Here is a 27,659-nt window from a genome sequence, read left to right as displayed (position 1 = left end):
AATGGGGAACAATAGCCTTTTCTGATTCTAAAGAATAGTGTGTGTGTGACAGTAAGGAAGCACCTTTTCTTCATGAAATGTGGTCTTCAACTGGTTTAGTGTTTGGTGGATTGATTCATTACAAAGTGACGTGATGTGTCATTGAAAGACGCATTGGGATGTCCACTGAAAATGGTCACAGATGTTATATTTAATGTATTCATTAGGACTTAAGTGTGAGAAAGTATCACTGCAAAGCAGTCACGATGTGTTCACAGCCCTCATTTCCACAGCCGTGAGGCGCGAGGTGCTTTGTGGTCGTCCGTGAATGCGACGACGGATGCCAAATGTCTCGTTGCAACGAGCCGCTTCGGCTGCCAGGACATCGTTAGAATGTTAAAAGTGGTCATAATGAATCGCTGTTAAGCCCCGGTGCTTCTGAGCTGCACTGCATGTTCTGGGTTTGCTCCCGTTTCTTCTCACAGGCCCAAATATATCCAAGCCCCATTTGTCTCCTTGCTATCATACGTTCAGCTTACTGCTGGTTTATGTGTGCATGTACCAGCACTGCAGGTCGAGGGGGGGGGGGGGGGGGGGGTGTTGTTTATGTCTTACACTGACTCCTATCCCCAACCACCCCCCCCCCCCCACGCCAACAGATATATCCTCTCATCATATGTTTATTTTGGTGACACTGACTCGCTGTCTTGCTCTGAAGGCCTGCGCCGTGACGGACAGGGTGGGAGGCGAGAGGGAGGGACCTGGCAGACAGGGAGTAGAGAGAGAGAGAGAGAGAGGGAGAGAGAGAGAGAGAGAGAGAGAAAGGGAGACAGCGAGTGGGTTGGAAGCCGCTATAAAAGGGAGCGCTGAAGCACTGACTTCACACACGCAGCCAGAGAGAGACGAGACCTGTTGGAACAGAAGCGCTCGCATCGAAGGAGCGAGGAGGAGACGTTGACCCCGAGCCGTGACCCTGTGAGACGGGCCGCTCCCCAGTGCGCTTGGACCTGGAGGTTTTCGAGGGTCCGTTTGCTTGGCTTTTGGACGAACTAAGACACTTGGGACAGAGCACCGCGGGGAGCAGGAAAGGACGCTTTGAGACGTCGGGCCTGTCGTCCCCAAGCCGCGTCCCCGCCTGGCGTTGCGCTTGATTCTTCACTCGGGCTTCTGTCCTTAGCGATGGCTGCCGTGCGTCAGATGGTCATGGAGGCCTCCGGCTTCCACGTCCTGCCGGCCCACCTCATGGCCTCGGCCATGGAGGAGTTCCCCCAGCAGCTGCCCGTCCCCAAAGGCCCAGCCAGGGGCAAGAGCCGCTCCCGCCGGCCCCGCGAGGCCCGCTTCAAAACGCAGCCGGTCACCTTCGCCGAGATCGCGGAGGTGGAGGAGGAGGGCTCCTCGCCGCTGGAGGAGGAGAGGGCGCGCCGGTCCTTCCTGCAGTCCCTGGAGAACCTGCGGCGGAGCACGCAGACCCTCCACTGCCCGCCGGCCGCCCAGCACGGCTGCAGCGCCGCGCCTACGCAGGCCGGCCTGGACTCCAGCGACTCCGACTCCACCCAGTGAGGGTGGCAGGACGGGCACGCCAACCCGCGCGCCCCCCCCCCCCGGCTTCACCCTGTGTGTGTGAGCTGCTGCTGTCATTTGCATTTAATACTAACATATCGAGGTACGGTAGCTTGAAGACGCGCGGGCCGGTTGTGCCGCTGCATACAGTAGATGCCATGAGTGGGAAAAGTATCACATGACGCCGCGTCCAACACACTCTTCAAATGTATTCCTTTTCTACCGCGCACGTCAATGAGGAGAACTGAAAGTCGCTTGATATTTTTCCATTTTAAAGTTGTGTCAATATTACTGCTTCAATACAGATTTTTCTACTTGAGCTGCCACCATAGAGAGGACTGTTGAATTGAAATTTTGATGTAGAACACTGTAAATACTGCTTCTATTCCTGAGAAAATCTAAATGCCTTTCTAAATGTCTTTATTTATTATCTTCTTCTTGTTCATAACCACGTGCAGTTGTAGATGTGATATTTTGTTGCTCTTTCTGACTTCTGAAGTCGACTTGACTTCAGAACAATATCATAACCTTTATACTTTATTGTTAAACTTTATACATATATATTACAATGTTTGCTACATGTAATTTAATAAATATTTTCAAGTATTTTGAGTCATTCTCTATTTACATTTATTCTGGGACATGACAAAAGTCAGCAATGAGTTGACACTGTAATTCTCATTTTTATCCAGTACATCGAACCTCAGTGAAAAATCACCTGCTAATGTTTCAATGGATCGTGGAAAAAAAAAACCTGGGTTCTATCGGCCGATGTATGACGGAGACAGAATGGGGAAATCATTAAAGAGGAAGTTAAAGGACGGTGGGAGGTGACATGTAGCATTTACCGGCTGTCCGTCTCCAGTGTTTTTGTTCAGATAAACATCGGGCCGGTGACGCACATTCAGTAATGTCATGTTTCTGTCAGTCAGCTCCACAAAAGCCCAGAACATGATGAGAGACGGGGGGTGGCGGGGGGGTGATGCACGACTTCCACCCCGGTGAGGGGCAGCAGCCTCGCCGCAGACGGAGACGAGGCCGGGGGTTAGGGGGGGGCTTTAGGGTCAGAACCCGCTCGGGTGGCATGTGGCTCGACTAAAGATAGACGCCGATGGGGCACATCTTCGACGTGAGCGTGGACGGTCCCTCCCCGACCTGCATGATGGCAACGTGTCTTACAACAACAACAACTTTGTTTTAGCCCCCCCCCCCCCCCTTAAAATGTCAGGCTTAAATATGTGTGCAAAGAGCAGTGAAAGCAAACCATGCCCCGCGGCCTCCGAGCTGCGCTCGACACAAAACAAAGCACAACTGGCTTCTCTTAAAACCAACAACCTCTCTCATCTCTCACACAACAACCGGCAGTGTGTGTCCGGTGCTCGCAGAGAGCCGTCATACTTGGCCGCGTCCACTGCCTGTTTTCATGTGTGGCAACTCACTGGAATTATGCCAAAGGACGGTTGGTCATGTGCGTGGTTGACGGCTTGATGCGGTTCAGACCCACAAACTGCGCCTACTTTCTCCTGCTACCTGTGGATTCATGTTGCATGGAGGCTGGTTATACCCCAAATTTGGTCGGAAGGATGAGTGATTATAAACTTAAAGCCTACTCAAAATACGTTTTTTTTTTTTACCCTTTACATTACACTCCAGCTCAATAGGGGTTAACACATCACCTCTCAAAAGGTCAGAAACAAACCAGACCTCAGCTGAGTCCAATCAGCGGTAAATTACATCTTAAAATCAACAGGAAACCAGTGAAGAGGAGTTCAAAGAGTGATGTGCATGGTGTCTTTGTTTACATCCAGAGCAGCATAGAAGGGCCTCCATCTGTTAAATGTACAAGCACCGTGTCCGACCAGACCTCAAAGAGATGCCCCCCCCCATCCTCTTTGTAAGATTCTGCTATTATCAATTATTACCCATCTTTTCTATGATAATATGGCTGTAGTAGCTGTGTGTATTATTTATGAATAGAACCGTATAGATTATGAATTTCTAAAGGCACAAAAATACGTCACCGGTCACTTTTCATTGGCAACACACTCCAAGCAGGTTTCATTTTCCTCAGACTCGACTTCTCACTGCCTGAGGATGGTTTCAGTCCAAGTGACAGACGGACTACTAATCTTTCTGTCATTGTTTCGTCATTTCTGAGTTTGTAGTGTCCAATTACTTGATGTCTAACATAATAACAAACATAACCATTACCATCCCAGACTTTGTTTAAGATTAAGTGTGTTTGGGATTGTTTTTTTTATTAAGATTCACCTGCCACAATATTCAAAATACTGGAAATCTGTATATTATCAAAAGGTATTCTGTTCATTTGATTAGGTTATAATAGTCTGATTGGCTCCGGCTCTCATAGTTTGTACTCTATTATAATATATTCTGTATCTTACATATTGTGTTTTTATTTAGCATCAGATTTCAACAATTTGTAAAGCACTCAAAGTGCCAGATTTTTTCTAAATGTCTCCAAAAACTGAAAATGATGTCAAACCAAGCCTGTTTTCTGCCTTGTTTGTAATGCAAACACAAGCCGGGAGTGATTTAGTGTAAGGGTCGATGAGGTCAGAACAGGCTTTCAAGTTGACTTTCCCACTTCAGTGACTCAAAGGAGACTCATTTACATCTTGACAAAGCTGCTCTGGTGATGTGCACTTGCACGCGTGTCAGCATGAATAATATCTGGTACCATAATTGCCTCCGTGCCAAACTAAAAGCATCTGCTCGGTGATTCCACAGTCTGGAGGACATCATGGAGAGCAGCCTGTTGGTTCTGCTGCGTGTTTCTTCTTTCTCAGAACTTCATTTTGATGAATCTGATGACTGTGTGATGAGCACTTTCCCACCACTTAAAGATAATTGTAAACTATCTTGTCAAGGTTGGTATTCTGTTTTTTTAAAATAGGTTTTTTGTTCACCAAAATGCAGCTTAAATGCAGCCATAGCGAGGTTTTTGACCAGTGAATGTTGAAGATAAGTATTCGCCGTGTCACGCATCAGAGCGGTCGCACATGTTAATCGCTAACCACGCTATCACAATGTTACCATTAGAGCCCATTGTGCTGGACATAAAGTCATCAGGTCTAAAAGCATCCAGGACCAGTATCCTGGGGGTCTTCACCTAAAAGGGGGGGACACACGAAAGCAGAGTCAATTCAGTATGCTCCTTTCAAATGTATCTCTCTCTCTATGTCAAAGCTTTTTCTAAGCTCTTCATCTCCCCCTGGTGCTGTAGAAAATTGGTGGTTACAGAAGGTAACCCACTGAGATAAAGTGGGCATGGCATATTTACTCATATTTAAATACATTTTAATTCTTTCCTGCTTTCCCTTGGCACATACAGTTCTGTCTTATTTCAGAATGTTATTCCTAGCCCTAAAATATAGTAATAGATATTCCAATCTGAGATGTCGTATTGCATATGTATCGTCTTGTACTTTTATGACTGGAAAAGTGTAAATCTATCGCTTCGTGAAGGGCATTTTTTAAAAACAAATGTAAACTTTAAAAGTAAGACAGGGAGCAGTGGTCCCTAGTCGATATAGCAGTATGTTTAGAACAATGCTAAACAGTAGCGAGCATTTATTACACGGAGCAAAGGAACTTTAAATAACGTATTACCAGCAGGCTCAGGATTTAAAACTTAAATGTACATAAGTGGTACGTGTATCTATTTTTGGAGATTTGATTGACAGAGCATTTGCCCAATAGAAAGTTAACAACAGATTTCAGGCGAATCGCCGGAGAGATGACGCTATACTTCAGACCAATTAGCTTTTTGTTGTTGCAGGAGGTGACCAATCACAGCGAGGAGGCGGGCTCCTTTTCAAGGAGCGCGAACGGTTAAGGACAAACGGCAGCGAGGAAATGGCGAATACAGACGAGTTTAGGTAGGGATATAACTTAATATGGAAACTTTTAGACGTTTTGATATCTAAATAAGTTTCGGCGTGTCTCTTTACTACACGTGGTGCCATGTTTCGAAGAACGGTGAGCTCTCTACTTATGTCACATTAGTCAAAGCTCATTTTTAATCACGTAAACATCATGAGTTTTAGTAGCTACGCTAGCTAGCTGGCGTTAGCAGGCTAGCTAGAGACATGAAGAGTCCTTGGCTAACAGCTGCGAATGTCGTCCTCATGTCTACACACAGTGCTGTACGGCGTACCTGAATACATGGCTGACCAAGGCTGACGTGCGTCCATAGCTTACCGTTGAGTTAAAGTCCCTGGAGCCAGTCAGGGACACCGCAGTTTACCGTTATGTCGCTACACAACTTGGTTTTTGTTATCGATGTGGATTATGGAGATCGCGATTCGGGAGATCAACTGGAAGTCAGGAATCATCTCTTAAAAAGAGGAATATTACAAACACTGCTGCATTTTGGCTATACGTATGGATTTGACAAAGTTCGATGGGGTTATAAATTCTTTCAATCCCAAACTGGTCGCAATGCTAGCGTCCTATCGAGGGGATCAGACTTCAAGGAGCTTCGCCACAAAACCTTCGAGGACTTTGAAATAGAGTTTGATGCCAAGTTCCACCTGAAGGATAAACCGTTCCGGACCCAGCAGAAACAGCAACACAACCATTCTGCATCTGTTCAAAATGCCCTCAAAGAGACCCTGCTGGACTTCCAGTGGGACAGACCAGACATCACGTCTCCCAACAAACTGTCCCTGAGGCCGCGGAAGTCGAGCCGAGCTGGAAAGCCCAGTGTTTCACAGGAGGAGGATGTTTCAAACAACGGCAGGAATGTGGTGTTTATCGTGTCGGAGTGTCCACGTTCAAGGACGCAACTTGTGGACTATCTTTCTTTGGGAAAGCGTGAGCTGCCGACAGATGTGACGGAGTACATCATTCCCAGGGGCCTTCACGACATGCTGACTCAGCGACAGGTGGTGCTGCACTGGATTGACAGCAGATCACATGTTAAGGTGAGTAGAGCACAGAGTGCTGTAGGAGTCCAGAGTGTTCATATAAGAAAACAAAATGCACAATTTAAGTAACCAACAAAGTTAATAACAAAAATGTCTTTATGAATAGCATTGCTGAACCTGCATGATCAATACACTACCTACAATTGCTTCATGGTCTTTATTCCGCCATTGTGAATTGGCTGAGGATGTTAAAGAAAATTCAAATTTCCACTGAATGCGAGCAACTTTGATATTCTGTCTCTCTGCAGATCATAAGTTGTGAGGATCACATCGGCCATGACAAGCTGTCTGAGATCCTAGCTCGGCTGGGCGGCAGGGTGATGCCCGTGGTTGCACTGCTAAGCCTCTGCTCCAGTCAGAATCCAGACGCAAGCTTCAGGAAGGAGACGTTTATGTTCAAGTCCAGCATTGGATACCTGCTGTCTTCTGAAAGGCAGCACTCCTTGGCTTTTCCTGCCATAGGCGGTGTTCTGCGCTGGGAGCAAGGTTGGTAACGGTGGTCAGGAACTGTTGCCTACACTGCTTTAAGTATCAAAAGTACATTGTATCTTTATTGAAACTAAAGATCACATCAGTTTTTTTAAACTGCTTCAGTCATAACATATGATAAGAGTTACGGCAATGATGGTGGTCAGGAACTGGTTGTGCTGAGTGACCTCCGACTGCAAGATGTTGAGCAGAGCAGTTGAGTGTGACACAGTTCCCGTCATTACCCTAAACTCTTATCTGTTATGACTGCAGCTGTTGAAACAAATGACGTGATCTATAGTTTCAATACAGATACATTTTACTGTACACCGTGTTTGTTATTGAAAATGTATATATATATTTAAAGCAGTGTGGAAAACAAATGTACATGCAGCTTATGTGACAGAGACAAGAGGCTTCATAACAATGTACAAATCAATATAAGGGTATCTACATCTGAACATGAACCAAACAACAGCAGAATTTATATGTGACAGGAAAGTGAAATCCAGCACTTAAATCGCGAAGTTTTACATGAATATTATGTAAGTGTGTTGTGTGATTCTCTAATCCCAGGTGACAGGACACAGAGCTGTGGAGTCACGGTTGAGCCAGTGTCTCGCAGACAGAGGCTTCTCCCAGAGTCGGTGGAAGTGTGTCTGAAAGGAGTGCTGCAGGACTGGGAGGACTCTTCACTAACACAGACACCAACAGAGTCATGGATGCTCCAGTGCTCCAGCATCAATGACCAGGGAGCAGCTGCTGCCTTCCAGCATCTCCTGATGGAGCTGTCTTCTCGTGCTCTGCACATGGTGAGACACAATATGGGTGGTTAGACCTAACTATTGTGAGGAAAGTCTGCGATGTGCGATAACGTCTAATATATCAATGACTTGTATTAATACAAGGCAGTGCGAACATTACCTATAATTTACTGGTTTTCAAGAACCTATTTTTATGAATGGTCTAAATGTTGTTTCTAGAGCAACAAAAGTTATGTTTAAGCTTAGTAAACTCATGATTTAAGTGAAAAAGAATGAAGACAAACTACACAAGTCATTATCCTTCATTCCTCCTCTCTAGTCATTTGTGACTTTATTTCTTCCATGACATTTTTCAACGTAATATTTTTTTTATACCTAATATCTTTTTAAAAACATTTTCCAACCTAATAGCTTTTTTAACTTATTTTCAATTACTTTTTTTACATTTTTCAACCCAATATTTATTTTTCTTTTGTTACTTTTTCTTCCATGTTTCTAAATTTGACCTAATATTGCTCCACTTGTTTATGATATGACATTTTTTTGACATTACTAAAGTAAAACTGTCAAGTTGTACTTGATCAACCGTAACGTGCGTTTTCCCACTTTGTGCTCGTTCTCCCAGCTTTCGGAGGTGAACGTCAGGGGCCTGGTCTGCTCGGCTGTCCTCTCGCCCGTGTCCCACTCGACCGCTCTGCTCACCATCCTCCAGTCGGAGGTCACTCGGCACGACCAGTTCCCGGCGATCGCCATTGCCGCCGCCACGGCAGAAACCTCCGCTGAGCTGCCAGATATCGTGAACAGTGTTCTGGGAGTTGTGTATGACATCATGGCGGAGGATGAGGACGAGGACGCTGTTGATGGTGAGGATACATATAATCTATACATGAAAACATTTCTGCGTTTACTTATCAGTATTCTTTTTAAAACACGGTTAATTATGTCACCAAAAATAGTTAGCAAAAGGTTGGGGTTCGCTGTCAAAAGTATACAGGTCATTAGTTACATTTACTGTGCTTGAACAGTGGGATAAAATATGATTTATTTTTGAAATATTTAATGGTAGATTGCTGTGTTTATTTATACTATTATTACTTCTATTATATATATATTTTTAGATTAAACATTTTAGAGACATTACCACTTTTAAATGTGTTAAATGGGAACAGTAATTTGTTCATTTCCACGGTATGTTGTCTTTCTTGCTTTTATTTGCTGTTTTTTATTCTCATCTCAACTAAAAGATCGTCCGGTACCTGAGTGGGCTCAGCAGGAAGTTAGCCATTGTCCGCTGACCACAGGCGTGTTGGAGAGTTGGTTTCCTCAGTCAGACCAGTCTGGAGTGAGTTCACATTTAATGGAGTCAATGAGGTGAGATTGTGTGGTTTTTTTTGTAGAAAACAAAAAAATGATCAAATGCTGATCCAAACAAACTCAATGTTAGCCATACAGAAGTGACATGTGGCACTGTTGTTCTGCTTCCTTTGTTGAGCAGGTTGCTGGATGCTGTGCCAGAGCAGAGAGAAGAGGCCGAGCAGTCTGTCCTACAACAGGAGCTGATCAGTGGTCTGGCAGAGTTGTATCAAACATCTCGGGGCGAAGTGGCCAAGAGGGGCAAGAAACGTGAGCACGCCCATCTCAGTTTTTATGCATTTTGTCATTTCTAACATTTTCTAAAATATTAAAGTTAAATTTAGAGCGTTGGGACTCATCTGTTATCTGGTATAAAGTGATTACTTTATGGGGGGTTCTTCATTATGTTGTTATGACGTTGTCATGAGTGGACGCCCCACAAATTGTTGATCTTATAATTTCCCCTTCCTTACCTACAGGTGGCGCGCAGCGTACACCTGTGAAGCAGAAGATGAAGACCATGAGCCGCTCCCTGCAGATGCTGAATGTGGCGCGACTGAACGTCAAAGCCCAAAAGGACCAGGCCGAGGCGGAGCAGCTCGGCGCCGAGGGCAAGGCGCCAGACAGACCGGTGAAGAGAGGGTCAAGTGAACGGAACAAACCCGGAGGAGCCAACGCCATCAGTGAGCCCCCGTGTTAGAACAATCCTCCAATGATCCTCAAAGTCAAGGTTTCCATAAAGTCACAAACGCTTCTTCTCCCGTTGCTCAGGTTTTGCCAGCGAGGCCGAGCTGCTGTCCCACCTGAAGTGCTGTTATGAGAAGACGGTGGCAGAGAGAGACTCGTCCCTCCTCGCTGGAGTCCGCCAGCTCGTGTTCGCCGTGCAAACCTTCCTTGGGACAGAGTCCGACCTGCAGGTGAGATCACGGTGAAGCTTTAAACGTACTTGGAGATTACAACTTGACCCTTTTTTCTTTGTTACAGCCGACTGGTTCTTATGGTTTCTATTGTTGAACAGTTGGACTGTTAATAAGCTGCATATCCATAATAAAAATCCCTCCTTTGCAGGTAAAATCCTCCCTGCTTGTCCAGCAGCACCTTCTCAAGTCCAGCAAATCTGTCCGGCAGCTCTATGGCGCTGACGTCGATGTCAAAGTCAAAGAGTGAGTGCTTTATAGCTTTTGTGTGTTCTGTTGTCGTTTTGAGTCTGTAAATTTGCCACTTAAACGCCTGTCTGCGGTCCTACTGGTTCTCTCGCAGGTGGGAAACTGGGTCTTTTTGTGGTGGGTCCTAGGGGATAAATATGTGCTAATATATATATATATATATATATATATATATATATTTATTTATTTATTTAATAAATCATTTTTAGGTGCAAACTTCAGGCGTTGCTGAGGCTGGAACTGTGCAGACTTTTCCCCACTGGGCAGTCCGACTCACTGGATGTCGATCAGATGGCAGAGGAGGTAAGATGCCACGCTTTTAAGTCACCGATGAGGTGGACACTTTTTTATGCAATGCAACGGGCAGAAGAGTCACTCAGGATAAAGAGTATGTTATTTAACCACATTGATGAAAAATCGGTTCTGCTCTTTCTATTTAACTTGTTATTTTTTGTCTTCATTGACTGATCGTAAACTATTTATTAGCTGCCCACATTAACATCACAAAAATATCAGATATTCGACTCTATTGTTCCCACATTCAATATATTTTTGTTAAACGCCTGAAAGAATTTTGTCTTTCAAAGTTTGTCTTCTTAAAGGAAATCTTTACTGTCTGTTCCTCAGGTGGCTGAAATGCTCAGGATTATCTCCTTAATTAAAGACCCAGTTTGCCTTGCACGGTTCCTTGGAGACGAAGTCCTCCCTGGGTAAGTGATACGGTTGCGGGGAATGGATTATTTTGTTGTTATAGCCAAATTGATGAAAGGAAGAACAAATGCCTATTAAGGATCTTCTTGCTAGAACAAATCCATCAAATGTATCTGATTGATTGATCAGATGATCAGTTGATTTGTTCGGAAACAAAGAGGATAAAGTAAAAGATTAAATTGAGCTATTGATGAAATTTTTTTTCTGGCGTTTCCTGTACTCTTAACTTTTGTTAACTTTAGTTTTTAAAAGCGTGGCTGATGGAAGAGGGAGAGTTTGAACCCTAAAGCAATGCCCTCCAGCATTGCCATGTTACAGGAAAAGGTGATCTAACTTCAGTCCTTCTGTGTCACGGCAGCTTCCTCACCGCTGTCCCCAGGGTGCTCGCAGACATCTACCACAGTCTGGGCACCCAGCTCCCCGAGGCGCTCGTGGCTGTTCTGCCTTCTGACTTTTTCAGCGACGAGTCGGTGGCCAAAGACAGCGTGTCTCCCTCGGCCTCCTCGCCCCCCCTGTCCACACTCAGCATGCTTTCGGATGGCAGCGGCTGTCTGCAGGATCTGCGAAATCGCTCCGCGGGCCAGAGGAGGTGAGGGGCGGCTGAATGGTTGCCGGATTGACTCCTGTACTCCTGGAAATTTAAAAGAGGAAACATTTGAGTGACTATAATTATGTTGTACCTTGAATGTCACTGGAAAGGAGCGGGATGCTGACTCGTCACCGCAGCATGACTGAATCGTCACAGAGTCTTCGCCAAATAGAGATCCCTAAAAAGACTACAAGAGCTGTAAGTTGCCCACAGCTGGTCAATTGCTGCTGATATTTCTTTATGGTCATTATATGAAAGTATTTTCAAAACGCCTTGAATTAGGTTTTAACCACCTGAGTGTTTAAGGCATTTAAATGCCTTACTGTTTACTGAGTTGTCCTGTTTGAAGACCATCACCCAAATAAGAGACCCAAGAGGACTTTTGCAAAAACTCATTTTAGTTAATTGAGTTAATCTTGACCAGATTTTTTTGTGTGTTGCTTAGTCCAAATCAAAGGTCTCTGTTGCTTTGGAGAAACCCGTAGAACCACAACCTAAACCTCAGAAACAAGAAACGCAAGGTATGTTCTTTTTTCCCTTCTAACTTAAACTCAACCAGTTCCACTGGCCCAGTCAACCCTAAATCTTTTGAATAAAAAATCTAAACATCCGAAGGTTTGAACACCTTAGATCTTAAACATCTTCAGAACACGGCAGAAAAGGTCCACAGTATCGCGTACCGTGTTAACCATCAGATTTCTCTGTACGTTGTAATAATGCATCACCTTTGACATTCAGTAGTGGGAATTGTCATGTTGGCTGGTTCTAAATCCAGTCCTTTTTCTGATTGTCCACAGAGGTAACAAAGGTGAGAAGAAACCTTTTCAACGAAGAGGTCGTTTCCACCTCAAAGAAAGCCAAGCTGCCGAGGAGCCAGTCTGTGTCCGCATTGGAAGGCTTGAAACGCAAGCGATTTCCAGAATCTGAAGGTAGACTTTTTATTATTGCGCTTTAATTGGAAGAAAACTGTTGTTAATGAAGGAACAAACGCCGACATTTACCTGCAGTCGAGGAGAACCTTTTACTTTTACTACTTCAGTTTTTCAGGCCATTTTAACCTTGTTATTGGCTGTAAGGCAGAAGCTTAGTGTATTTCTTTTGACAGGATGTTTATTTCCTCTAAACATCCAGCCAATTTATTTCAAATTCTTGCTTTTCAGAGGGACACAAACTTCTAACTAAGAAAGTGTGTGAAACGCCGCACCACAAGCAGGTGTCCAGTCGTCTGCTTTACAGACAGAAGAGGGGACGGTATGTATTAATCAACACACTATATCGGGCCGATATATAAGTCTTAACAAAGTAAGTACCTTATTAGTGTGATCTTTTTTTTTGTTTTAGGAGCTCTGTCTCAACAGAGGAATGCATCGTGGAAGAGTCGCCAGTAAAACCTGCAGACGGTATTTCTCTTTTGTTGTTTTTACAACACACAATAAATAGACTTGAATGCAAGAATTCGAAATGACTCGCATTACTTATAATAAACTTTAAATCCTCTTAAAATCTATAACAGTTAAACGTTGTTGTTGTTTACTTTTCTATCATCTTTAATTTAACAATTGCTATTTTAGTTTATTCCATTTATTGTTTTCTCTGCCCATGACAGACTAACTCAAGTCCTCCCGTGCTTTGTGTTTTTAAATTTTTTTTAAAATAATAGATCTAAGAAGAAGCCCGAGGATAAAGACTTTTGCTCGAAGACACTCAAACGTTTTCTACTCGAGTTCTCAGCCTCGCTCCCGCAACCTGGACCGGGCTCTCTCTGCGTCCCAGCTCAGTGCGGCTAACGTGAAAAAACCCGTCCGATCTCCCATGCGTCTTCTTTTTGGGGCCGCCGAGTCCTCCAGTGGTCATTCTGACGGGTCGTGTGGAACCAGGCCCACCAGGTCGCGGCCGTCCACGGACTCTAGTGTCTTTGAGGTAAGTTCTTGTACTTAATATATATATACATCCAAATCGCCATCAAAACTTCTCCAGTCCAATAGAACTTTTGTTCGATCTGTTTTGCACCCACATCTAAAACTTAGTTACTGGTATTGCAACAGTTTTAACGACACCCAACGCTGTCTGCGACTGAGAGGTTTCCATCTGCTAATAAGTGTCACCACAGGAGATGTGTGGCACTGCTTGTACAATTAAAATGTGAAGATGCCCATTCTGTTTATCTTGAATAATTATAAAAAGCAGCTAGTTTCTGCTGCCCTCAAGTGGTCCAAACTAGTTAGTTCTTTGCAGATCTAATTTGTTTTTGTGTTTTATGTTTGTTTCAGAGTCCGAATAAAACTCCAACGAGATCACCCAGCAAACGTGGGAGAACCACTCATGGGATCACACCACCCAAGACTCCTCGAACCCCGATTTCCCCCAAAACCCCGTCGCCATCGAGGACGCGTGGTTCCTCCGTCCCACAGAGCCCCGGAGCAGGTAGCTCTCGGGAACTCTGCACGGCTCATTTCAGATCTCCAGCCAGGATGACCCTCGTGGTGGAGACACCGACGAAGGAGAGCCCTGGGAGGAGTCCTCTGAAGGGCATCCTCAGGACTCCGGTCAAGGCCTCGCTTGATCGCCACGCCTCCTGTGGACCACATCTTCTCACTAGCCCCAGTTCAAAGACTCCAAAGAAGAGTGTCACCTGGTCTCCATCCCCTCAAAAAAGCGGATTGGCAGAGCACCGTGGCACTTTCAAAGTACCAGAGTCTCCTCGCACCTCGACCCGCTCTTCGCCGAGCTTGTTGAAAACAGCCGACCAGCGCGTCACGCCTGTCAAAGGGACTAAAACTAAGAGAGACATTTTCAAGACCCCGGAGAAGTCTTGTCAGGTCAGCCTAGTGAGGGTTTCTGAAAATGCTATTTTGATGTCCTCTGAAAAGCTTCCCAACCGGGAGAACACGCCTGGAAAAGGAGACTCGTCCGGTCTAGTGGGAATTATTCCTCCACAATGCACACCACCTTCAGTCCACCAGATCTCCCCTAACACTAGAGCTCCATCCAGGACGCCCAGTCCCACTCACAACATGACCACTCGCTTTGGACTCGCTCCGTGCAAAGGTTCAAACGCGCCTTCCCCGTGTAAGCCGGCGTTCACACCAGAGGGACGTGACGCTATTTCACGAAGGTCGGGCGCTTCGCCGAACTCCGTGACGCGGTCGGGTCGAGGTGCCGACGCCTCCGGGCCGGACTTGCAATCAGAGTCTAGTGAGAGTGTTCTTTCCAAACTCGACACAGACTCCGGTGACATCCGAGACCTCGTGGAGGAGAAAACGCAGTCGGGTGCAAAGGTGGAAGCTCAGGCCGAACCCCCCGAAACCTCTGGCTCCATTTCCCCCGCAGACTCCCAGCAACTTGACTCTTCGTGTTTCCACGCCGCGTCCACAGACGACGACAGTATGGACATCGTAGATGCCGCCGTGGTTAAGACCCAGTTCAGCGGAGGCATCAGAATGAACATCAGCTTCTCGCGGAAGCCCTCGAAGTCGCGTGACGTCTTGCCCAAAGCAGCCTCTCCTGAATCACTCGTGCCCCCCCCAGGCACACCAGGCCGGACCTACGGCTTCCGGCAGACCCCGGACCGCCGGCAGAGGGAGGCGGCCGCTCGTTTGGGCTACGGAACCCGACCCCCCCGCTTTTCCACCCCCCGGGGCCCGGCGAGACCGAGCCGGGGCAACGGCCCGCCCACTCCGGACCCTCTGTCTTACCAAGTCGAACTAGAAATGCAGACATCGGGACTCCCCAAGCTCCGAATCAAACGCACCGATTCCACGAGTGGGGGCGACTCGGCCTCGGGGGCGTGCAGCCCTTCACTCTGTGTGAAGCCGTCTCAGCTGGAAAGCCCCCTGGCGTTGTTTCCCAAGCACAGAGACCCCGGATGCGTGTCGCCGTCCGTCTGTGCTCACGTCACGCCGGCCAAGGGCACGCCCGGAAAAGGCGGAGGATTCCAAACCTACATCTGCCAGTCGTACACCCCCACCCGCCACCCCGCCGCGGGAGCCACGTCTCCGAGGGCAACCGCGGACGTCCTTCCCCTGACGCCGTCCCCGCAGAGCGCGGGCAAGGTGCCCCCGGACAACTTCAGCAGCTGGCCTCGCAGGAAGAGGGCTCAGATCGCCGCGGGCGGGGGCAAGGACCGCGGCCCGAAGGGGGAGCCTCTGCTGGCGGAGCTGCTGGAGGAGGCGGAGCTCGGAGTTAGCCGACTGCAGGACGCCGAGGACGCCGACGAGCTCTCCGGCAGAGGCGCGGTGGCTTCGCTGGCCTCCAAACACTCGCCCCCACCCGTAGAGGGCGCGTCGCCGCTCACCCCGGCGGAGGACTCGTACTGGACGGAGAAGCTGGCTCAGCAGACGGGGGAAGACACCTACTGGGCGGCTGGAGGCGCTCCGTCAAGTAAGCTTTAAATAAGCTCATTGTCTCAAGTTACGCTTTGTCGTTTGCTTAAAAGGTGACTGTTAGATTAGATAGACTCTTTAGAGATGGACTTTATTTTAATAGCTTTTAATAACTTGAAAATATGATCAAATGACTGCATAGAATTGCAGAAAAAAGTGTAATTCCCAGGTGTTCTGTGCATTTCGACAGCAGCGACTCCTCCGAGCTCAAAGGTGAGGAAGTCGGTGACAGCGAGCGGCATCTTGGCCCTCACTCACTCTCCACTTTTGTTCGAGGGCAAAACGGGCTCCTCGGGTAAGAGGACGCCAAATGTTAAAGGTGAGATTCATAATGCTGGTGTTTCTATTTTTGACTGTTGACTAAAGGCATCATCTATGAACCACATTTTGAAGAAACAGACTCTTATCTACAGCAGGAAGGATTAGAATCTCACAAGTAGACGTTATAGTATTCTTTAAGATATTATTGGACTTTTTTTTCTTAATGCTTTGTGATTATAACGGATACATCTTTAAGTATATACTGTACTGCATATTTAATTTATTACAATCACTTGAGAAACAAATACTCTCAACACTGTTGTATGGCAATATGAATCTGATTTTAATATCTATGTGGCCTCAACAAAAGCTTTTCACTATTATGTTTTTATTTTTTATGTTTAAAAACATATTCCCTGGCCGTATTGTGTATTTTGTCACATGATCGCTGCAGCTGACTTCCTCCTCCCTATCTCCTAAACTACAGACGAGGCGTCGTCAGGGAGGAAGATGGAGGCCGACGGGGCGGAGCGCTCGCCCTTCAGACGGCCAATCAGACGCTCCGACACGGGGGAGAAGACCTACAGCAGGAAGAGGCTGCTTCCCTGAGCCCCAAGAGAGAAGGTCCTTTTCTCAGGCTCAATTGATGGCAGATCTGAAAGATGTCTTTTCATTCAGTTTGAGCACCAGTCGAAAGGCCTTCGCAGACGGATGAATGTCCCCCTCGGTCCCGCCCCCTCGGTCCCTCTGGGTTTTTGTTTGATTCGGGTCATTTTAGGATCATAGGCAGAGTTCAGCACCGAGATAAAAAGCCATGCCGTTCTGGAGAGATGTTCAAACTTTCCCCTCTTAATGGATTATCATTCAAAGGACGCCATGTTTTTCGGCATGCGTCTCTGTTGGAAATGGTGATTTTATATCAGTGTTTTTCAAAATTCTAATAAGCTAATTTGAAATCAAGTTGAGTTTGTTGATATAAATACTATTCATTTTTATTTATTGTTGTCATAATCCTTTTTTTAAGTGGAAGGAAATGCCCTAATGTTTGATTCAGGTTGTAAATATCTTATGTTACCAAATTGTTATGTAAATAAATATCAGTTTTCTTAATTAAGTTATCGAAAATGCTTTTTATTTCACCCTGAAGGCTTTAGGACGCAGGTGTTTTTTTATATTTGATGAATCAGTTAAAACAATGTAATACAGTAACGCAGACTTTGTTCTCTGACTTATATGGAATTCATGTTTATCAGCTACCAGCAAATACTAAAAGAATCCTTGTATTCATACTTGTGTTCAAAGGTCGGTTCTGGAGAGGTATAAACCTTGTGTGCCTCTAGCAGTCTGTTATATAATGATTATATTTGAATGGCTGGCGATAAGCTTTGTGATTATGCTCTTAACAGGAATTAGATTTCACGTATTTCACCAGAACTGCTTGTTCTTTTGAATTTTGTGTAATATTACTCACAAGATCATTACAACTACAAAGCAGCAGTTGGACATGTTTAGATCAAAAATCTGATCTAGATTTGGCCCTCTGATGTCTTCAGGCCTCGAGTCTCAAGGGATGTGACCGCGTGGAGTCGATTTAAATCAGTTTATCGCTTTACGGGCGAAGGATCGAGATCCGCTGGAACGTCGCCTTTCGACGGATTCTCACAATCTTCACAGTGAAGCATAATCAATGTCTTTGAGCTTCTCTTTAAGACACGTATATAACTTTTATATTATTTGACTTTTTACCGCCAAGTTCCCGAGATCATAATGACCGGATTTGAAGTCAATCAAGTTCAATCTCTGGGAGCAATTAGTTTAAGTAGTGCGCCTTGAGAAATCCAAATCAGCAGCCAGATCAGCCAGTTTCCTGTCACGCTGCTCAGTGAAACCCAATGTAGGGGCCACTCAGATGGGGGGTGGGGCCAAATCAAACTGCACAGGTTCGTCATGTCTGCCTTGTGTGACAAATTTCAGAAAGAATACGAATAATTAATATGAGGAGAACAATGGTTCCAAAGAAATCCCTCTTGTCCTTGTAACCCAGGCCCCCAACGGCACGGACGTCCTTGGGAATTCGCGTCTGTGGCAACTGGCAAGGTAGATGCAATGAGACACGCAACTTCCGGTACAAAAGACATTTCACAGTGAAATACTCAGTAATTACTAGACGATTAAGTTATATGAATGACTTATTGTGAATATCTTTATTATTTAGGTTTCTATATCTTTGTACAACATTTTACAGTTGTGATTTTTTTTAATTTTTTTTTTTTAAAGAGGCTGGTTGAGGTTCATACGTGCTCCGCTACATGTCGCATTACAATGCAGTGTATACCTAACAATAGAATGTTGCTCAATAGTCGACGTGCGGTTGTTACTATTATATAGTACATCAATGAAGTATTTATATTATCCACGAGTAAATATCTTAATCTTGCAGCCGTCCAAGTTGAAGCAAATTTGATCTATAGCAGTTCCTCATTCTTCATAGGATAATCATGTGAAGCTGTACAGTCTCGGGTAACAATGGCTGCCAAATAAATGGAACGATGTAGCCGAAAATACAAGGAAATGCTCAATGAACAGGTACACTCACTAATTGAAATCGTGTCGGTCTTTTACGCTTTTATTTTGAAGCTAACCCTCTTTTTCCGGTCACGTCCTGTGTTTCGCCGTGCGTCTTGACGTCACTCGGGCTTTAACGGTTCTCCTCCTCTGTCATTCCATCAGAGGCGCTTCACTCCTCCATCCACCTGTCACTCCCTCCCCTGCGGCACTGGAAATAAGACTTTATTTCTTCATTTTTTTTTAACAACACCTCTACGGACAACTAACAGAAAAAAATGGCGAGCAGCTTCTCGAGAATGTTGTACTCCAAGCGCAGAATCGGGGTGCTGTCGTTCGTGGGGGGCTCCCTGACGGCCGGACTGCTCCTCCAGCGGGAACGCGTCAGCGGCGGAGCGCCGGTACGCAGGAGCTACCCCGCCAGGTACACGGCTTCACCAGGAGATACCAACACATACTACTACTAATAATAAGGATAACACACACCGTGTGTCATTACGGCCATTCATTAACAAGTTCTGGGGAAAACATATGGTCGAATAATTGACGCAAATAAAGCGTAATTGTGTTGTAACGGGGGGGGGGGGGGGGGGGGTTGGGCCCTAACGTTAAGTAACTATAACCGTGTTGGTTTAAAACGCTTAAAGCAAGTTTACAACCTAAATTACATGTACAGACTTGTTTTGTGTCGGGAAAACCGTGTTAATTGTGTTTTTAAAAAAGGAATGCGCAATGCCCTGTGAAATACAGATGTAAAGGAGATTTAACGTGTAACGTTACGTTGGATCTCTTTGGCTTGTCTCTTTTTTTGGGGGGGGGTCAGGCGCGCTTTAAAGGCGTTTGGAGCGTGCACAGCGGCACACAGCACGGTACCAGTGTCCTTCACACTCATGAAGGAGGACTCGGGTGGACGTGGGGCTGCAGAGGCGTTGCCTTTGTCTGAGCGGGTCGCCTCGGTGGTTTCAGCAGCCCATTGGTGCCCTTTTTTCTTATCGAGCTTTATTGACATTAAATAGCAGCCATAATCTTAAACTCACGTCGTACCAGCGGGAAACGCCCCACTCCATTTGGTTAATGTTTAAAGCAGTGGGACGTTAAGGGAAAGATAAAGATGTGTGAGATCATGTGTGGTCATGCAGGTGGATCTGACTCCTTTGATTAATAACCAGCAATAAATCCATCGACCTGCCATTTAAAAAGCACAACACATATTGTGCACGTTAATGCAGTGTGAGGATAGTAGTGTTTGTTTTAATTGTGTGAGGATTTGTGTTTTCTTGGCTTTAGAGGTGCAGTGAAGGTTTGGAAATCTACAGATTAGAGCAGGAATGGGCTGCTGCATGGTGCCAATAGCCAACCTTTGTTCTAATAAGGTCATTTATGTTTAACCAAACCTTCAGTAGCACCTTGTGCAATTGGAGTTATAAATGCAGTCTTACATTTAAAATGTCTTCCTTATCTTTTGGCAGACGGCAGGAAACAGGAACTCATTAGCTGCATTTTTATTCTACTTCAAGCCAAACCCAACTTCACTGCATTCTTGACCATAGAAAACAATTTGGTTCGCATGAAAGCCATTCTTAATAATTAATTTTAAAATGGGATTGAGTTAGTCATTACTCTTCTTATCGTACATCTAAAGGTTTTCTTCTCCATTAGCATTAAATGTTGGTGTTTTTAACATCTCATGTACAGTGGCTTTTCTTCCTATCAGCATTTCTCTGCCTTAAACCATAAGAATCAGCTGTCATCAAAATATAATGTTGCTTGTATTTATAACATCCAGGTGACCACACTATCCTCATATGTAATAAAATCCGGAGGCACTTCTTGCAGTGGGGGCGGGGAGGGGGGGGGCATAAGGTAGCAGGTTGAAACCCTAGTAACCGCGTACATGCCACTCGGAAACGTCCTTTGAGTAAATAAGTCATTCTGCACATGCAACAAGGGCACAACTCCAAAGTTAACCTCTCCCCACGCAGCTAGTACTCGGAATACCGCAATATATTATCTTGAGTTTTTATTTTTGCAGTGCGGAGTACCCCGACCTACGCAAACACAACAACTGCATGGCCAGTCACCTGACACCCGCCATCTACGCCAAGCTGTGCGATAAGGCCACGCCCAACGGCTACACGCTGGACCTGGCCATTCAGACGGGCGTGGACAACCCGGGGCACCCCTTCATCAAGACCGTCGGCATGGTGGCGGGAGACGAGGAGTCCTACGAGGTCAGTGTCCGTTGTTACCATCCGAACGCTGCACTCTACGGGGGTATGGTAGAGCAGGGGGAACACCCGACCCCATCCTGCTGCTTCCTTTTACCGTCCATCAGAGGTGAAAACAGCCCTCAGAAAGGATCTCAACGGGAGCTAAAAGGAACGCAGCCTCCCGTCCTCCTGGTGCTGTTTCACAGGAAGGAGCGTTGTGCCAGGGACGAGGGAGGGTCATTTAAAATATATATTTTCCTCATACAGTGTCTCTAAAATATGTTAAAATGTATCTCCCTTTAACATGTGTTTTTTACTGCTACTACTGATTAAGAAACAAAGGTACAGGGAGTGTTTGCCAATAGATGTGATGCTGCTTGTGAAATCTTTAGATTTAAATACTGGACTACAGAGTAACACAAATCTCTACCAACCTCATTGAGGAACATTTGATAAGAGGGACATTTTTGATGCACATGTGTATCGTTCCATATATGTCTTCATGCCTTCTGTGTCTGTTCCAGGTCTTTGGAGACCTGCTGGACCCCGTCATCAAAGAAAGGCACAACGGCTACGACCCCCGCACCATGAAGCACCCCACCGACCTGGACGCCAGCAAGGTAGTCCTCCCGAGGGCCCGCGGCGCCTCACGACTCACGGCGGAGACGCGCTGAATATTTTTAGAAACGTCGCCCCCTCCGGCTTCTCTTTCAGATCCACTCGGCCAACTTCGACCCGCGTTACGTGCTGTCGTCCCGGGTGAGAACGGGCCGCAGCATCCGGGGGCTGAGCCTGCCCCCCGCCTGCACCCGGGCGGAGCGCAGGGAGGTGGAGAGGGTGGTGGTGGACGCCCTCGCCGGCCTGAAGGACGACCTGGAGGGGAAGTACTACAGCCTCACTGTGATGACGGACCAGGAGCAGCAGCAGCTCATCGACGTGAGTGATGCTGACCATTGCAGTTGCCATTTTTGTTTTATTTCACAAAAAATGTATGACGAAATAAGAAGCTGAAGCTTATCTCTTGTCACCAGAAAGTCCCACACGGTTGTTCCTGTCTCCCTGTGACGAAAATGTCATTGAGCCATTGGTGCCACTTTGAGTATAAAATGTCTGTTCTCTTGATTTACAATAGGACCACTTCCTGTTTGACAAACCTGTGTCCCCCCTCCTGACATGCGCAGGCATGGCACGTGATTGGCCTGATGCCCGTGGAATCTGGTAAGTGATACCTTTTCAAATTCTAATAGTTGCTTTTGTTTTGTTATTCCTTTTGGGGGGGGGGGCTTTATGATCTTCAATTCCTTTCTGTGGCAGCCGGGTTTCACCAGTAGAGCCACATCCTTCGTGGCTGAGCCGTGGTGAAGGCGTATTAGCGAGTTTGAGTACCCAGGAATAGCTCGATGGAAAGTGTAAGCGAGCCAGAATCCATCAGCAGCCTCCTTCGTCTGTCCGTCTGGCAGCCATACTCCCCCCCCCCCCCTCCCCCCCTTAATGATTCACCTTCACTTCCTCACTCCAGCTTCTCTTCTTTCTGACTCTATTTCTCTCCTTTCACCTTTCATTTTATTTCACATCCCTCATGTCATGCTCCAGTTTATCTCATTTTCGCTTATTATCCCCGGCCTTCTTAGAGTCCTATTTTTAGTTTCACTCCTCATGCTCTTTTCCTCTGTCATTCAAGCATCCTGCACTACTGTTTTCCCTTTAAACAGCTCTCTCTCTTCCTCTACTCAACCTGCCGCGTCCGTTACCTCTCTATTACCTATTTATGACATCCCGTTCCATGGAGCTCCATCATTCTATGGAAAGTGGCTTATTCATGTATTGCATGTCATATATTTAATGTTGAGTACGTGTGCATTTCTTTCTTTCTCTATTGCCCAAAACCCCAGATCTGTACGCGTTTGTAGTTTTCCATCAAAACGGTTTAATCTGCATTATGTTGGAAGACCGTCACAACATTACAAGGATGTAAAAGCCCCGTGCAGATCTACAGATCACTACAGCAGTCTTTGACCTGCTGCAGCAACCAGCATTATACTCACTAATATCACATGAGTGCATCAGATTCAATTACTCCTCGATGGGTTGCCTCCCAGCTATGAGGGGGCAAACGACACAGCGATCGATACTGTTAACGGCGATACAACCTCTCTTGGTGCAGGCACAACAACGAGAAGACATTCCTGGTCTGGGTCAACGAGGAGGATCACACCAGGGTCATCTCCATGGAGAAGGGCGGGAACATGAAGAGAGTCTTTGAGAGGTTCTGCAAAGGCCTCAAGGAGGTAAAGCTGTGTTTGTGTACGTGTGTGTGTGGGCTGTTTAAGATGAAAGTTTAATAGAAAAAAACGCTGCTGCTAGTCTTTGCTCCGCTACAAAAAGAAAAACCTGTAAACAGATTCTTTAAACAAGGCTGTGCAAAGATAAACTATTTATTTAAGCGGCCCAAGTTCCCCGTTAGAGAAAGAGCAAAAGACAAGCATTGCATCGTCGGCTGGTATTGCACCGTTGTGTGACCTCACTCGATGGAACTATGGCAGTGTTTGATTTAACAGTCCCAGCAGTCGACAACTCTGCATTCTTAGCTTATCAGCTCTGCAACTAACAAAAATACACACCCAACGCACCCAGATTGTATGAACAAACACACACTTGCTGTGTTGCCACTCACTCTCTCTATCTCTCTCTCTCTCTCTCTCTCTCTCTCTCCCTCCCTCCCTCCCTCCCTCCCTCCCTCCCTCCCTCCCTCCCTAAGGTGGAGCGTCTGATCCAGGAGAGAGGCTGGGAGTTCATGTGGAACGAGAGGCTCGGTTACATCCTCACCTGTCCCTCCAACCTGGGCACAGGGCTGCGGGCCGGGGTCCACGTCAAGCTGCCCCTGCTGAGCAAGGTACAGACGTATATATATATATATATATATATATATATCATCGTGGTTGTGATCTTAAAAGTGATATAGTGATTAAAGTGCTTTTTAAGCTGCACAGAATGACTCTTCTCTCCCACCTCCCCAGGATCCCCGCCTCAATAAGATCCTGGACAACCTGCGTCTGCAGAAACGAGGGACCGGCGGCGTGGACACCGCTGCTGTGGGCGGAATCTTTGACATCTCCAACCTGGACCGCCTGGGACTGTCTGAGGTATGAAAACGCACAGAGACATAAGAGTCAATCTGGACAAATATAAGTAATTATTGCATCACCGTGTCGACAAGTTTGTTGACAAAAGAGCTGAAGAGCAAGAGAGGAATCATTCCCAAAATAGGCCTGAGTCACGAAGCGTTACGGCCGTCCAACTCCAGAACCCACTTCTGTTTGGAGGAGCGCGTGGGCTGCTCGCTGCTGTTTAGCTCCTCGTCCTCCAGACTGATGACCCCTCAGGAGAGGAGCACTCCATCAGGGGGGGGGTCAACCAGTTCATACATGCAGGAATAAGGTCGACGCGAGAACGGACCGATTCCTGGAAACACAAGCAGAGAGCTCAATGAGTCATTGAGCTCTCTGCTCCACTCTCCACTGGCCCTGACTAAAGCTCTGGTAGTTTGGTGTGAAAGGCAGTGAAGTCGCCTCAGGCTCCATTAAATGATGCCGAATGGATAAAGGTTCTGATATGTGATGTGTCCCGTGTCTCAGGTCCATCTGGTGCAGACAGTGGTCGATGGCGTCAACTACCTGATCGAGTGTGAGAAGAGACTGGAGAAAGGCCAGGACATCAAGGTGCCCCCACCCCTCAAGCAATTCAAGTAGACACTGACCCCTGACCCCTCAACCCTCTGGGCACCTACGTGTGCATTAACCCCCCCGCTCTGTGCCCATAAATATTATAAATATCTATTTCATTACCTCCTTTGTTACCACTACGTACCTAAATAGTTCTCCCTGCCCCACAGTGTTCCTCTATAATCCATAATCTACACACCTTATATGCAGCTAAACCGAACCAGAGACCCAGAATGCTGCTTGGGGCTTTGTTGTGTCCAAGAAGCATTTGAAGGTTTTTTTAAAATCTCAAACGGTGCTCTAAAGTGTCAGCGAACGTTAGCGACGGACGCAGCAGAGCCAAGATGGCCGCCTCTGCATGGTCAAACGGTTTCTTTGGCTCTGCTTCCAAAGCACTCCTCAGCCGGCCAAACCCAACGTGATCCTCGCCTCGAGCCCCCTTCCTGCATGTCCCATCCCCCGACCAGCTCCCCCCCCCCCTCATTGCTGTGTGGTGGTTGCTTGTGACTACTCTCTAGTGCTTGTGTCGTCCACGCTTCTCTTCACCATTTCCAGTGGATTTGAATGTAGATTAGCAGCGTAAGGCTGAGGAGACTGTTTGTATATGGAATGTTATTACAGCACACACACACGGGCCGGGCCGGGAAAAGTACTGTAAGCTACTGAAGCAATACCATCTAGCTCATCGTGAATGTCAAACTGTCTTTTATTAAAGAAATCATCTATTTAACAGTTGCTCCTCTGCGAGTCTTTTTTCTTTGATTTTCTTGTTTCCACCATTAACTCGACATCACTAGACGTCATTCTTTGGTATCCAGGAGGATTTTGCCATAGCAAGAATCCCGAGCTTTAGGTTTCCGTGGAAACCAAGAGTGATTGCGATCAGCGTGGCTGCTGGTGTCATTGTGCATAACAAATCTGTCCTATGCTGAAAAGGCTGGTACTCTGGTGTAAGAGATCTGGTAGCTTCACCAAAGAGCAAAGCAGGTGGTTTTCTACAAGCTTGTTTGAAATCACAAACATGGGACAGTTTGATGCTTTTATTTAAGACATTATTATCATAACTATATTAGATCAACAAAATTTAAAAAACCTCACTGGAGAAGCTGAAAAAAAAAATCTTTAAGCATTTAACACATCAATGATTCAAGCAGATTAATCAAGAATGAAACCAACTCTATATCTATATTTACTGTGGATCTATAACCCTACTTATTTTCTTTAATTTAACTACCCAAACCCAAATGTGTGTCCTTCTTTGGCCTCACAGCGGCTGCAGAGACGCTTGTGTGTTTTCTGCAATGCAGACAGAATCTAACAAGAGCTTTGTCCCATCGAATGAAAGCATACATTTTTATGGCCTCCAGTGTTTTGGGACAACAAAGCGTCCGGTGTTCTGTCGAGACACCGAGTGTTGGTGTGTTGCGAGGAATCTGTTTCTCCCCGATGTCCTGAATGCAGCCAGCTTCCCTCCGTCTGGCTCCCTCACACGTCACGGGCGTAACGCTGCAGAGCTCTCCTCCTCCTCCTCCTCCTCCTCCTCGTCCCAGATAGGGCTGAGGAGCAAGCATGTTGCCGTGGCAACGCCTTCAACCGAGGCAACTGGGGGCTTAGGATCTGGGAGGAGAGGGGCTTTGTGGGCCTACAAAAGAAAACAAATCTCTGCAGAGCAGAAGAAGACAGCGGAACCAGACTCGCATGCAGAGCAGGCTCCCGGCAAAAAACGCTGGTAGAATAATGATGGGGAAAATAATGATTCCCGTCAAGGTGGTTAGGAAGAGCGTTGGTGTCCTTGAAACGGTGCAGATGTTTCCTAAGTTGCCGAGGAGTGCAGAGCCGCCGACCTCGTTTGGTGCCCTGAAATAGTTTCCGTCTGAGCTGTGAGTTTACAGTAAACGCCGCGGCGGTGCTGGAGAGGGTTCGACGCCTCGGCTCCGTCGCCGTCTGCGCAGCTGCAAGTCAGAGAGCCTCGCGCATGAGGGGATATTTTGTTCTTCTCTGAGGTGTTGCTGAACGCAACGGTTCTGCTCAGGAAGCGGGGTTCACAGTGGCTGACAAACAGTGCAGCGTGATTCGGATCCATCTGTGCAGACCCAAATATATTCCCCCAAAAACTCTGGATTTGCAGAATGTGCTCTGCAGTTCAGGGTGTCTTCACACAAAGACTTCACTAAAAGGTCATATTTTGTTCTGATGAGCGTTGTTTCAGCACAAACTAATCTGAGCTGTCGCTCTTCCTTCATCACATGAGTAATCCCTGACATCTAGTTTATTATATTGTATCAATAATATACTATTCAGAAAACTGAAAAGCTCAGTTCTGTTTCCTAATAAAACAGGTGGTTTACAAACTCAAGACTTCATTTCACCTCTAATCTATAAAGGTCCTCTTTAAAGATGGCAAGACCATTTTTGATGTGGTGAATTTGAATTTCAAATTACATTTACAATATGGTTGCTGCATATTTCCAGTACACCTGGAGTCTGAAGAGCAGAAACATGAAAAGGTGACGACGGGCAAAAAGCTCTGCTGTAGCTACGGGAAGCCTGAACAGGTCACACAAAGGATGTCATACCTGACCAATCACACTGTTTTCTACTCTGTGCTGGCAGAGAGCTCCCTCTGCTGCCACCACATCCGACCTGCAGCTGTATGAAAAAGGAAAATGTCCAGCACCGAACACTCAGTGTCAGACAACTACATAACCAGTCCATCTGTTTATCTCTACCCAGGGATTTGCCCCTTGTGAGCATAACATAAACAAAAATAATATTGCTATTTACTAGATTTTGATGACCAGGCCCTCGACGAGACGTGTTCTTGTCCTTGCGACGAGGACAGCATTTGTGTTTCCTCACCTCGGTTTAGTGGGTGTTTGATTCTCTATTGCAGTTGCAGAATCTTTTTTTTTAATTTTTTTTTTTTATAAATCTGTAATGAACTCGGCACACTTAATCCAAGGGGCTTAGTTTGTCC

The 27,659-nt window shown here is 46.2% G+C and overlaps 3 protein-coding genes across 4 annotated transcripts; all 3 read left to right on the top strand.

The window, feature by feature from the left end:
- Positions 1 to 694: 694 nt before the first annotated feature.
- Positions 695 to 2,145, top strand: c6h11orf96 (chromosome 6 C11orf96 homolog). Its single transcript, XM_037452388.2, has one exon. It carries the CDS (start codon positions 1,159 to 1,161, stop codon positions 1,537 to 1,539), a length of 381 nt encoding a protein of 126 aa, XP_037308285.1. The 5' UTR covers positions 695 to 1,158; the 3' UTR covers positions 1,540 to 2,145.
- A 3,279-nt stretch (positions 2,146 to 5,424) lies between these two features.
- On the top strand, positions 5,425 to 17,277 carry ticrr (TopBP1-interacting, checkpoint, and replication regulator). 2 transcript variants are annotated; one of them, XM_037452387.2, is made up of 21 exons: positions 5,425 to 6,488; positions 6,740 to 6,977; positions 7,536 to 7,771; positions 8,349 to 8,586; positions 8,968 to 9,094; positions 9,219 to 9,346; positions 9,556 to 9,759; positions 9,848 to 9,993; positions 10,145 to 10,239; positions 10,452 to 10,545; positions 10,870 to 10,952; positions 11,312 to 11,542; positions 11,653 to 11,740; positions 11,988 to 12,063; positions 12,340 to 12,471; positions 12,703 to 12,793; positions 12,884 to 12,942; positions 13,203 to 13,462; positions 13,813 to 15,922; positions 16,118 to 16,243; positions 16,673 to 17,277. In XM_037452387.2, exons 1-21 carry the CDS (start codon positions 5,814 to 5,816, stop codon positions 16,792 to 16,794), a joined length of 5,559 nt encoding a protein of 1,852 aa, XP_037308284.2. In that variant the 5' UTR covers positions 5,425 to 5,813; the 3' UTR covers positions 16,795 to 17,277. The 2 variants fall into 2 exon arrangements, with proteins under 2 accessions (XP_037308284.2, XP_037308283.2); XM_037452386.2 differs by having other exon boundaries at positions 16,115 to 16,243.
- Positions 17,278 to 18,874: 1,597 nt separating this feature from the next.
- On the top strand, positions 18,875 to 25,417 carry LOC119196373 (creatine kinase U-type, mitochondrial-like). Its single transcript, XM_037451999.2, has 9 exons — positions 18,875 to 19,174; positions 20,783 to 20,981; positions 21,485 to 21,580; positions 21,675 to 21,896; positions 22,093 to 22,178; positions 23,125 to 23,248; positions 23,719 to 23,853; positions 23,978 to 24,103; positions 24,596 to 25,417. Exons 1-9 carry the CDS (start codon positions 19,029 to 19,031, stop codon positions 24,707 to 24,709), a joined length of 1,248 nt encoding a protein of 415 aa, XP_037307896.1. The 5' UTR covers positions 18,875 to 19,028; the 3' UTR covers positions 24,710 to 25,417.
- Positions 25,418 to 27,659: the final 2,242 nt, after the last annotated feature.

Source organism: Pungitius pungitius, chromosome 6 (genome assembly GCF_949316345.1).
Source record: "Pungitius pungitius chromosome 6, fPunPun2.1, whole genome shotgun sequence".
NCBI classification, from domain to species: Eukaryota; Metazoa; Chordata; class Actinopteri; order Perciformes; family Gasterosteidae; genus Pungitius; species Pungitius pungitius.
The sequence above is the reverse complement of the archived record's forward strand: the minus strand, read 5'-3'. Positions and strand labels throughout refer to the sequence as shown.